The sequence below is a fragment of the Macrotis lagotis genome, chromosome 1 (genome assembly GCF_037893015.1).
Source record: "Macrotis lagotis isolate mMagLag1 chromosome 1, bilby.v1.9.chrom.fasta, whole genome shotgun sequence".
NCBI lineage: Eukaryota > Metazoa > Chordata > Mammalia > Peramelemorphia > Peramelidae > Macrotis > Macrotis lagotis.
Genome location: NC_133658.1, coordinates 157,714,762 through 157,726,838, shown reverse-complemented (window position 1 = coordinate 157,726,838; position 12,077 = coordinate 157,714,762). Strand labels below are relative to the sequence as shown.

The window sequence follows — 12,077 nt, the reverse complement described above, 5'->3', positions numbered from 1 at the left end:
ATGTCTCTAGTAAGAGGTAGGAGACAGGCCTGTAGGGCCAGTCATAGTTAGAATACCAGATTTTAGGCAAAGACCCAGGAAGGATACTCAGAGCTTTAGGTAGGGGTTTCATTAATTGGAACATCATTAAGATTATAATTGGAATTTCATGAATTGTATTCACTGGAAATTCTAACTAGGTAAAACAACCATTTTAGATCACAGGACTTTTAATCGATTTTCTCTTATGTCAGATACCAGGATAGTCAACAAAAAGAAATGTTACTGGGTAAATGTTATGTTCTTGGAGCAAAGGAAGCCAATGGGCCAAGGATGTCAGGTGACAGGGATGGGCAGCCGAAGGGGCGGCTTCTCAGTATGGTTGAGGTTGGACTCCTTTGACTTGATTTCCCCAAAATGACATTTGTATAATATCTCACCTAGAAGAATAAATCTGCCCTAAGACATTTGACTTACCCACATGACCTGCCTGGAAAGTGACATTCGATACTTACATCTGTAAAGGAATTCTCCTTTAATGTCCGGGATCTTTATAGTTAGTTACTAAGCAAACTAAAAAAAAAAAGTTTTAGGTGAATTGGATCTAATAGCCAGAGATGGGTTAAGTGTCTGGTTCTGACACCTGCTACATGCTAAGATAGAAATTAAGTTTCCTTCGTTTTTGTGTTAGAGGGGATGTTTAGGTAAGGAAAAGAATTGGGAAATTCTTAGGATAATTACAGTTTCAAATTCTAGTTTAAGGAAAGGAATGTGAGTTAGATAAGTACACCAGGAAAAGGAAAATATGGGATTATTTGGGAATTCATTTTGGTTAAGGATGTCGTTAAGGAATCATTGTTATAATGAGAAGCAATGGTTAAAACTGTTTTATTTTAAGCCAGATGCTGGGTACTCTTAGAACAAAGAAGACTGTTGAATGTGTGTGTATGGAGCAAACTCCCAATGAGAATGATCACATTGACTCAAGCTTGTGAGTTTGCTCATGTAGTAAAATACTAATGGAAGTTTGTGTTAAAAGTGAACTATATGTGTCAATATGGCAATAAGGCAAAATGTAAATTGTAATAAGCTCCAGAATTTCATTGTTTAGTGATGGAAGCATGTGTTTTGATCTGAATAAGATGTTAAGCAGCTTCTCTATCAGAAGACAAGGTCTCAACTAGTCACCAGAGCTGGAGAGAACTTTTTGGAACAGATTCAGAAGCTGCTGAAGGACACTGGATGCCTCCAAGGGAGAAGAGAAGACAGGAGAGACACTGCACCAGTTATCTCCACCATCTCTCACCTATGTGTACATTGTTTATCTGTAACTTCCCCTTGACTTTGTAAGGGTCACTCCTACTTATGTCCTTCTCCTTACTGAAAGGAGGAGGGGTGGCAGGGTGAAAATGTTCTCCTTATGGAAAGGAAGAGGGGAGGCAGGGTGAAAATGTTCTCCATTGAGAGAGAAAGAGGGATTAGTGGGTGACAGTACCCCTGGGTCTGACCTAGATTCTCAGTCCCTGATCAGAGGTGTACTGTGGCACAGGATTCTGATCCAGAGGAGAAACACTAGTGGCTTATTACTGAGTCAGTTCAGGGTGACTATTGTTTATAACTGACTGGCCAGGATATTTACCTGGGGAGTAGAAAAATGTCTGAATATGTCCAGAAGGGGGGTGTATATATTCTGGATTGTACAACTTAGAGATAAGTGGCCTCAGACTCATGTGAGATGAATGATGGTACCTGGATCCTTTGTAAAGATGAACAAATTGGGGCATTTATTAAGGGAAACTGATTATGAGTTAGCATGGACTTGCAAGGAAAGTGCAAAAATGGCCATTTGCAAGAAACATAATTTAAGGAACATTACTAGGTATAAAGACTTTGATATAAAAACTTGCAATGGAAAGAGGTACAGTAACTTTGGAAACGTACCTGTTATCATGGTGATTACAGGGCTTATCTAAAAGGGTCCCTGGGAAGTAAAGGAGGTGATCAGGGAGTTGTTATTTAGATTTAAGGGCCAACTCAGAAATTTGAAGAAATCTCATCAAAAGAAAAGAGGAGGGATTGAGTGGGATAAAGTCTGAGATTTCTTCAGTAGAATATTATAGAATGGAAAATAGTTAACTGTGTGTCCCTCCTCCCTTGACAAAGCAACCTCTGGGTTATGGGTGAAAAGTCAACTGACCCCACCTTATCTGTTGAAGTCTGGATGACCAATCAATCCCTGGGATTGAAGAGATAATCTGATTTCAGTTTGAATTTTATGCTCTTTTCCCTAGATTAGTTTGCAAGTCTAGATTGTAAAACCACATTCCTCATTAATGAGGGTGGGTCTGTGGCCGGGCCGGAATTGAGTTAGGATAAATGTGATTCTTGGTCCTTTGGCTTTTGCCTCAATCTCTGTAATTGATTGTGGCCTTGAGAAACAAATAAAGCTTTCCCTTCATACCTTGAGAGATCTCTGAAATTTATTTAAGTGGCATTTGTCTCACACAAGTGGAAGAATGGGGAAAAAGGAAAGTCATTCATTCTAAAGCTCTACTTGGTTTCTCAAATTTAACCTGTTTTAAGATTTCTCTCCTGTGATTCCCTGTTGCCTCCAGTATCAAATACAGAATTCTCTGGTGTTCAGGATTCTTCATACCCAACTCCCCCCTGTACCACTAATCTACCCTTTTCTTATACTTAAACCCAACACTTATGCCTGAATCCAGAGACACTCACATTCTTGCTATTAATTTAACCCAGGCATTTTCCCACTCTGGACATTTTCTTTAGCTATCCTTCATGCTTATACTGCTCTCCCTCCTCATCTCTGCCTGCTAGTTTTCTTCAAGAACTAGATAAAGACCCTCCCCTTCTACAGGCCACCTTTCCTTACCCCTCTAAATACTTGTGCCCAACCTCTGTTGATTATTTCCCACTTCTCTTGTATCTAGCTAACTTACTTGTTTTACTGTTTGTTGCTTGTTTCCTTCATCAGACTTCAAACCTCTGAAGGTAGAAGCATTATCTTTTTGCCTTTTTTTGTATCCTCAGCATTAGCACAGTGTCTGACAGATCCAGAGGAGGTGCCTAATAACTGTTCATTGACTGCCTGAAAAATTCCCTTTGAACCTTTTACTCTCTGCCCAAAATAATGTGCAACACTTATTTCTAGATCAGAATATATCCTTACCATAAAAATGTTTCAATGCATATACAAATTTATACTTGAACTGATTTCTTTAATTACCTAATTTCTCATTTTAAAATAATTAGCACTAACCTAAGTAATAAAACCAACCTGTATAGGAATGATCAACTGATGATATTTTGTGAGGCTGATATATTTTTAAAGGAGACTCCGAGTTGTCAAGATCAAAAGTTGTGTTCCTATTGAAATCTTCCTCATTGGGATCATCTGACAATACTTTGTGAAATCCAGAAGAGCCAGAAATTAAAGTTTTATCCAGTTTACTTTTCTTCAGTAAAGGAGAAGTCAAGATCACGTCTCTTTTAATTCTCTGTAATTCCACAGATACACTTCCCCCACCCTTAAAGGGCAGTTCTTCAGAAGCTAGCAATGACTTTGTTTTTCTTCTTTCTTTTTCTGAGCTTAACTGTTCTCCTGGATCAATTGTATTTTTGGTGTCATTTAAATTGTTTTCCTGTTTCATTAACTCTCCTAATGGTTTAAGAGTTTCTGAAGGTTCATCTGCATTAATTGGTGCATTTCCTCTTCTAAATGAACTTTTTGGAGATGATGTAGTCATCTTGATAAGAGTGCAAAAAAAAGTCCTTTAACAAAAAATTTATTTAAAACGAATTGTTCAAAGTGAAACTTCAAGGGAAAAAGGGAAAGAGGAATTCAAGAAGACTTCAATTTTCTTCAAGGATTTATCTAAAAGAAAATTTTAAACTGTTATTCATATTATTAAGAATATTTCTCACTGATTAAAAGAATCTGTCAGTTCATTCTATCTAATGTAATTTATGCCATACTTATTTGGACATCAGTATTCATATTTGTTGGGGGGGGATCCACTATCAGACAGATGACCTGGAAATCCTAGGCAGACAAGAAATAGTTAAATCTGGTGCCTAAAGTGACCTTGTGGACCTTAGAAATTATGTTCTTGTAACTTGACTAAGTGCTTGTACCAGACCTTGAATTAGTAACAGCTTTCTAGGCATCTTGTATCCTTCCAACTAGATACAACACCCAATCCTATATCTGGGAAGATCCTACAAGACTGGGAAGTAGAAACTCAAGCTCCACAAAGTATATCCCAATTTTAAAAAAAACCTGTTATCTCTTTGTTCCCCAGAAATGAAGCTTTGTTACCCCCTGAAACATCCTGACATAATCCTTTGGACTAAACCAACAAGGAATCCTATCCCCTTCTCAGGATATAGTGTGAGAAATGTAGGATGTTGATCTTCACAAGATATGGAGGGGAGACTTAGGGAATCCATTACAAAAGGGGAAGTTGTGAAAAATATAGGGTGATGGTCTTCACAGGGTGTGGAGGGGTGCCCTTAAGGAATCCATTACAAAGGGGGAATGGCCCAGCCAATCACAAGACTGGAATCTTATTAATTCCATTCCAGGTATACCGAACCCCCAAGGTCAAGAGTGACCTAGAGATCTTGACCTAATGCTCCTGAGTTTGTACAATTAGTTTGTGCAATTGATTATCAACCCACACACCCCCTGTGACTATTGGGGTTCTTTAGCATATCAGGCATCGGATGATGTGGGGGGGATCATATTAGGGGCATATCATGGAATAGGCAGACCTTTTAGATTGTAACTCAAACTCTGAGAGCCTATGAACATGGGGGCGGGGGGAAGAGTTTCTGAGGACAATAAATTACCTGACTCCTGAGACTAAGGTGTGCTTCACACCTAGGAGTGAAGCACCCGTACCTTGTAAGGTGTATCTTGCAAGATTTGTGAATAAAAGATACAATTTTCTCTCATTCTAACAGGTATTTCCTTTTCGTTCATTTATAACATACAGCATATCCTGTTCCCCTATAAAAGACAGCTTTTTCTCCTGCTAGCTGCTTAACCTCTGTGGATAGAGCCTGCATGTAAGAACTTTGCACCTGCATATTAAAGCTTCTGTCTCTTACAACTCAAGTCATGAGTGTGCAGGAATTCTTTCATTATTCAAACCCTAGCTCACTATCTAAGCATCAAACTTCATCAAAGTCTTTAATAGCTTAAATGAAGCCTACATAGAAATATTCTAAAAGTAGTCAAATTATCACTCATGAGTTCCATGAAGTGTTATACTTAAATTTAAAAAATTAAAAAAAAATTAAAAAAGTGTTTATACTTAAATTAACAATTGGCTATCAAGAATCAGAAGAAATATTCTACTATACTTGTATATCTTACTAGAGTATTTATTAAATATCAATTTGTATGTAACCTCATGCATCATAATGAAGTTTCACACAAAATCCAGGATATCACAGTTATCAAGGATATATATATACAAAATACTCAAAACAAGTTAATTTTATTTAATATTTGTGTGTGCCCTATTATAGGGCTTATAAGAGGAATTGTATGTTTGTTGATACAGTGCCTTAAAACTATTTTCTATTTCCTTCATGTATTTCTTTCTGGTCTGTATGTTCTTCCTCAAAAGATGGGGACCAGGTCTTTCACTTTAGGAAGTATCTTTGATAGTATATAGCATTGCTGTCAAATTCAAATAGAAATAGGTCCCTGCAGCTCATATAGTAATTTAGAAAATCATGAATTAATATTTTTTTATGTTGTACTATGTATCTTCATTTTGTTAAAACATTTCCTAAGTACATTTTGATGATCTGGTGCCCATCAGCCCTCAAACTTGACACCAGTCCTAGAGCAGGGTAGGGATAGGCCTTAGTTGTCACAACCTCCAACCTCATTTCTTCAAAGAAAAACTAGCATTAAATAAATCCTTAAAAGGCAGAGATTATTAAACTCATAGCCAGATGATATCTGTAGCCAGCAAAATTAAACCAGATTAAAATGTCATTGGTGGGGCAGCTAGGTGGCACAGTGGATAGAACACCAGCCCTGGAATTAGGATGACCTGAGTTCAAATCTAGCCTCAGACACTTAATAATAACCTAGCTGTGTGGCCCTGGACAAACTTAACTCCATTGCCTTGCAACAACCAAAAGAAAAAGAAAAAAATGTCATTGGGAAATGTTTAACATAATGAATAAAAATTGAACATAGTGTTGATTTGAGGTTTTCTAAGTCCACAAGTGGTCTGAAAGGATCTGTATTTGGAGATTGACACAATCACTTCAGCTTTTATCTTCAGTTGATCCTGCTTTAGACAAGAATGGAAGCTAATAAGATTCAGTTTACATTTAAGAAAATTACTTTCTACTTTAAAGGAAAAATAAGTCATTGTAAATTTTTGTATTTTTATTTTACCTGTAATAAATGAATAGAGGTCACAGTTGTCTGAAAAAAGACTTTTCTCTTCACTAAAATCCTCATCAAGGGGTGAAGATGATCTTAACTTCTTGAGGAGATGGCTACTACCTTTCTAAGTTTTCATATACTTACAGGATAAACTTATCTCCAAAAGATTGGTGAGTAGGTGATAATTCTGTTTTACCATACATAATACCATATATGCTAAGATTACATTTTTAAACTGGTGAGGAAAGTACTCAAATCAAGGAAAACATGGATCATTATAATATACACTAAAAACTAATTATTGCTACCACTAAGGTTTAAAACTTTGTGGTCGGATTTCAAGTTAAAAAAAAGTCTGGACTATATTCTGATGAATGTAATAAATAAGCTATTCTTTAATAAGTATATGAACAAAAAAAAGAAGTGAAAAGCATAATGTAGTGGACAGAGACAACAGACTGAGAATCAGGAACACATATGTTTCTATTCTTCTAACACTAGCTGTTTGACCATGGTCATTTAGTGGCTAGGTCATTTAACTGCTTTGAGCATCAGCGTTCTCATTTCTAAAGGGTTGCAGTTGAACTACATGGACTCTAAGGTTCTTTCCAGTTACAAATCTATGATCTTATGATCTCAAAATATACTAACTTTAGCTATGTAATGCAAGTCAAATGTATGTAAAGCCTTTAAGTGTCAGTAAATGTGAACTATCTGGGTAATCCCTTCAGACTCAATTCAGGGCCATAAAGGTGGGACAATTGCCACCTGGCAGCTTTACTGCCCACTATTTCAGGTCACAGATCTAGGGAAGACTGAGAAGGGGCAATAGCATTCCTGATTAGGGAGGCCCTGGGCCATGTGTAAAGAAAAGAAGTTTTAGAAGTTAGCAGCAGAGATGTGGTGCAGACCTCAGACTCACAGCAGCAGCTTACTTATAGAATCTAGCACAACTTCCAAAAGAATGATCAAAGAAAGAATCCCAGAACAAGGTGGGGGGGGGGGGGGTCTACAACACTTCCCCATCCAACAAACAGAGCTTACCCTCTGGCTGAGAGAAGTAGACTTGAGCAGCATCTACTCCTTTACAGAATCAAACTCCACAAATCCGGGGCAGCAATCAGACTTTGCCTTGGATGAGACGCTTCGGAAACACCACAAGCTTGCAGGTTGTCCTCAACTTCTCCCTGAGATGTTGGAATAAAGCAATACGAAGAAAGGAGAACTAGCCCAGACCTTCCTTCAACAAGTATAGCAGAACCAATTTCTGAAAACATGTCAGGAAGAGCTTGGAAGAATGGACAAACAAACAACCTCACCAATAGGAGTTATTATTGTGGCAAGGACACTCAAAAAACCTTAATGGTACTTGTCCTTTGTTCTTTTTTGTTTGTTTGTTTGGGTTTTTTTGCAAGGCAAAAGGGGTTAAGTGGCTTACCCAAAACCACATAGCTAGGTAATTATTAAGTGTTTGAGACCAGATTTGAACCCAGGTAGTCCTGACTCCAGGGCCGGGGGTTTATCCACTTCGACACCTAGCCGCCCCTTGTCCTTTGTTCTTAAAGAAGACCGTGACATCAGGTAGGTGATGCCATGACAAGCACATGAATTGGATTTGAATGAAGGGGGAACTGTTCTAAGTCCACCAGCCTCATTTTCTCCTCCAAAGCCAACTGGATCCAGTGGCCAGATTTGAATCAAGACCATAGGAGGTGGCCCTGGATGGGAGGTTATCAGGATTATTTGACTTGCCCAAGGTCACACACTAAGTGTCAAGGCTCCTGAGGCTGAAGTTGAACTCCCATCCTCCTGACTCCAAGGCCAATGCTCCAATTACTGCACCACTTAGCTGCCTCTTGGAGCCAAGTTTAGGAGAAAAGAATGATTAAACCTCTATCTACAAGGATGCTAAAGAGAAAAATATACTTTGGGCACAAATTCACCTAGAATTCCTAGAAAAGATGAAGCAAGTAATTTTGATTTTGTTTTTAAAGTTAATATTTTTAATAAATGAAATGAGAACACTAAAGAAAAAAATGAAGAAATGAAAGCTATGAATGAAAGAATTAGAATCTTGGAACAAAAAGTACAAAACTTGACCCAACAACTTCCTGAAAATTAAAATGAACCAAAGAGAAGCTAATGAGGCAACAAGAAAGATTAAAACAAAGTCAAAAGGTTGAAAAAAATAGAAGAAAATTTAAGATATTTAAGATACAACCGACCTGGGAAAAAAGATGAAGAAACACTTAAGAATCATTGGACTTATTAATGTCATGGACATCATATTTGAAGAAATCTAAAAAGAAAACTACCATATCCTTAGAACTATAGGTCAAAGTAGAAAAAGAAACAATCTATCAGTCATCTCCTAAAATAACCTCAAAGTGAAAACTTCCAGGAATATTATAATCAAAATATTTGAGCTTTCAGGGCAAAGAAAATTTACTGCTAGTAACTAGACAGAATTCAAGGATGGAGGAACCACAGTCAGGATCACACACAAATTGAGAAGCTACTTCCATAAAGGAACTGATAATTTGAATATGATATTGTAGAAGGTAAAAGATAAGGGCTTACAGATAAGAATAACTTTGCCAGCAAAACTCAGTATGATGTCACAGGTGGAAAAAATGAATTTTGAACAAAATAAAGGCCTTCTAAACATTACCAGCATTGAAGTGGTGAAGTCCATATAGCACTGGCCCTAGAGTCAGGAAAAGGAGTTCAAATGTGACCTCAGACACTTAACTATGTGATGCTGCTCAAATCACTTAACCTTTTGGGGCTCAGTGTCCTTCAACTGAGAAATGGAGATAATAACATCTAATTTTGAGGATTGTGAGGATCAAATGAAATGATATTTGTAGAGCGCTTAGCAAAATTAGTCCATGGTAGACACACACACACACACACACACACACACACACACACACACACACACACTCACTCAGATCTGCAAGCCCTTGCCCTCCCCTTCTCAAAGCTCCCCAGGAGTGCCTAGGGCCCCTGCTCCCACTCACCAGGCTTGTCTCTGGCTCCCTACTCTCCCGACAAGGACCCAAAGACTGATTTATAATTCAAATTGGGGTCACACGTACCCCCTCCAGGCCTCATGAAATCAGTGCAGCGGGTCACCTCCTGATTATTGCGTCACTAAAGCCCCGGGACCGGGAGGCAAAGCTCATTGTTCTGCTGCAAGCTAACGCCTCTGAAGTTCAAAACCGCCGCTGGCTGTTTCTGAGTCCTGGCACCCTTCTTGGCCCGTCATTTTCTTTCCTAGGACCCTTCTCATCTGCGAAATGAAGAGGAGATAGAGCTGCCTTCGGGGCCAGGGCAGATCTGCTCCGCTCCAATCCATCCGACGTCATTAAAAAAGCGTGCCGAGCTAAAGCCAGTCTTCTTCAGGCCAACTTTTTTTTTTTTTTTAAGGATTTTGCAAGGCAAATATAGTTAAGTGGCTTGTAAGGCCAACTTTCTGCAGGAGTCTTTGCTTAGATCCTGTATCTGCCCTGCTGTATTTAACATTTTTCTTTTTTTTTTGCCCGAGGATACTTGTTGCAGCCCGAGATGATGTGTTAGACGGGGGAAAAAAGTAATAAATACCCTGTGAACTTGTCTTCTAAAACTCCTGTGTGAACAGAGATTGTTTTTGTTTGTATCTCCACTCTCAGCCTCTTAAACATTTGAGTGAAAAATGAAACACGGATTGTAGCAGCAGTTATTGCTAGTGAAACTACATTCTTACAGAAGTTGAAAAGGTGCTTGTTCTGAAGTAGGTGCCGAATTCTTGCTCTTAACTAATGAGGAAAATGTGATGTGAACAGAGTTAAAAGTGATGAGTTAATCATCTTTGTGCCCTATTTCCCAGTTGAGGCAATTATCCAAAATAAACTAGTCTACACTCCTCTTTGTCTCCTCTAAAGAGTTCCAATAAGTTGTGGTGGCAAAGAATTGGAAATCAAGTAATTGTCCTTCAATTGGGGAATGGCTTAGCAAACTGTGGTATATCTATGTCATGGAACACTATTGTTGTATTAGAAGCCAGGAGGGATGGGAATTCAGGGAAGCCTGAAGAGATTTGCATGAAATGATGCTGAGTGAGATGAGCAGAACCAGAAAAACACTGTGCACCCTAACAGCAACATGGGGGTGATGATCAACCTTGATGGACTCGTTCATTTCATCAGTGCAACAATCAGGGACGATTTGGGGCTCTCTGCAATGAAGAATACCATCTGTCTCCAGAGAAAGAATTGTGAAGAAAAGAACTGCCCAACCTCAAGGCATGATGTGTTATACTTGATTTTAAGTTATTAAAATTCCTTTTTAATAGACATTTATTATCAAAACTAAAAACAAAAACCTTGATTGTATATAATGCAATAACCCTTTACAAAATGAGTCTTTGAGAATGTGCTGAAGTTACATTACAGATGACAGATAAACAAATGCAAAGCAAAATGCAAACAGAAATGTTGGTCATGTCCACCATCTTTACTCATCACACATTGTATGAAATCATCATATGGGAAATTCACAACACCTTGTTGAGCTGTATCTCTTCTTGGAAAACTGTCAGTGAGAGCTCTAAGTTTTACACGTTGGTGATGTATCTTTTTGCAACTGAAGTCACTGCTTGGGGGGGCTCAATCTAAATCCCAGAGTCCCCAAAGCTTTCTGCAGTTCTTGAGGGTCCACTGTCCCACTTCTGTCACTGTCAAAGCTAATGAAGTGTTGTCTCCAGCCATTCAACATGGCCCAAAGTTCCTTAAATTCACTAAAACCCATGGTGCCAGACATATCCCTATCCAACATTGAGACCATAAGTCTGCAAGTCTCCACGTTGAAAGGCTTGTAGCCTCCAGCAATGCCCAACTGGGTCAGACATTTCTGCAATTCATCAGCGTCTACCTGCCCATCCTGTCTGGCAATGACAGCAAAGTATCTGTACAAGGGGTCCTGGATCTGTCCAGGGAAGGCCAGGCCTCTGGGGGCACCTCTGTACCTGCCTTGGAAATAACTTCCTCTGCCAGCACCAGGATGCCCTGGGTAAGCCATGACCTCAACAATGACCCGCCTTTGTCCCAGAGCTGCCTGACTAATGTCCTTCATTCTTGAAGAACCATGACATCAGGGAGGTGAAGTCGTGACATGCAAAGAAATGGGATTTAGGTGGGGGGTGCTGTACAAAGTCACCAGTTTCACTTTCTAGTAAAATTAATCAATTAATCAGGACAACTGGAAATGATGCTCCTTCAGGTGGGAATAAAGCTAGGTTTTTCCCAGGTCAGACTTTGACTGAGACAATGCCCATCCAGTAATGAAAGTTGAAGAGGCCAAGAATGATCACTTCCAAAAAAAAAAAATGTTACCAAGTAAGCTTAGCCTGAAACCCGTTGTTGTCAGTCTAGGAGAGCCAGAGTGATTTGGGACCTGGAAACTCCAAAAATTTTTATCAGACTTTTGGGCAAAGTACCCACCCCAAGTATGGCAAGAAATGAAAAAGAAAGAGGAAGGAAGGAAGGAAAAAGAAAAGAGGAAAGGAAAGAATTAAAGAAGGGAAGGAGGGAGGAAGAAAGAAAATTGTTAGTCTGTGGAAAAACAGGTACACTAAGGTATTGTTGGTAGAATTGTAAATTAATATAACTAATCTTTCATT

General features: G+C 38.8%; 1 protein-coding gene, 1 long non-coding RNA gene and 1 pseudogene across 4 annotated transcripts in view; 1 reads left to right on the top strand and 2 right to left on the bottom strand.

Moving 5' to 3' along the window:
- LOC141504311 (mis18-binding protein 1-like) overlaps positions 1-9,473 on the bottom strand; it is a 59,412-nt gene extending 49,939 nt beyond the window's left edge. For both annotated transcript variants that reach the window (XM_074209249.1, XM_074209250.1), the window contains exons 1-3: positions 9,439-9,473; positions 7,460-7,602; positions 3,278-3,874 (exon numbers count right to left, since the gene is read on the bottom strand). In XM_074209249.1, the coding sequence (XP_074065350.1) occupies positions 3,278-3,746 (469 nt within the window). In that variant the 5' untranslated portion in view covers positions 3,747-3,874; positions 7,460-7,602; positions 9,439-9,473. The remainder of the gene's footprint in view (positions 1-3,277; positions 3,875-7,459; positions 7,603-9,438) is intronic.
- Positions 9,474-10,845: 1,372 nt separating this feature from the next.
- On the bottom strand, positions 10,846-11,476 carry LOC141518025 (sorcin pseudogene; annotated as a pseudogene).
- A 97-nt stretch (positions 11,477-11,573) lies between these two features.
- The window catches only part of LOC141504319 (uncharacterized), an 82,794-nt gene continuing 82,290 nt past the window's right edge, over positions 11,574-12,077 (top strand). Inside the window, exon 1 of one of the 2 annotated variants that reach the window (XR_012473277.1) lies at positions 11,574-12,023. This is a non-coding gene — a long non-coding RNA (uncharacterized LOC141504319). Of the gene's footprint in view, positions 12,034-12,077 lie in introns of both variants that reach the window. The other variant, XR_012473278.1, reaches the window with a different exon arrangement.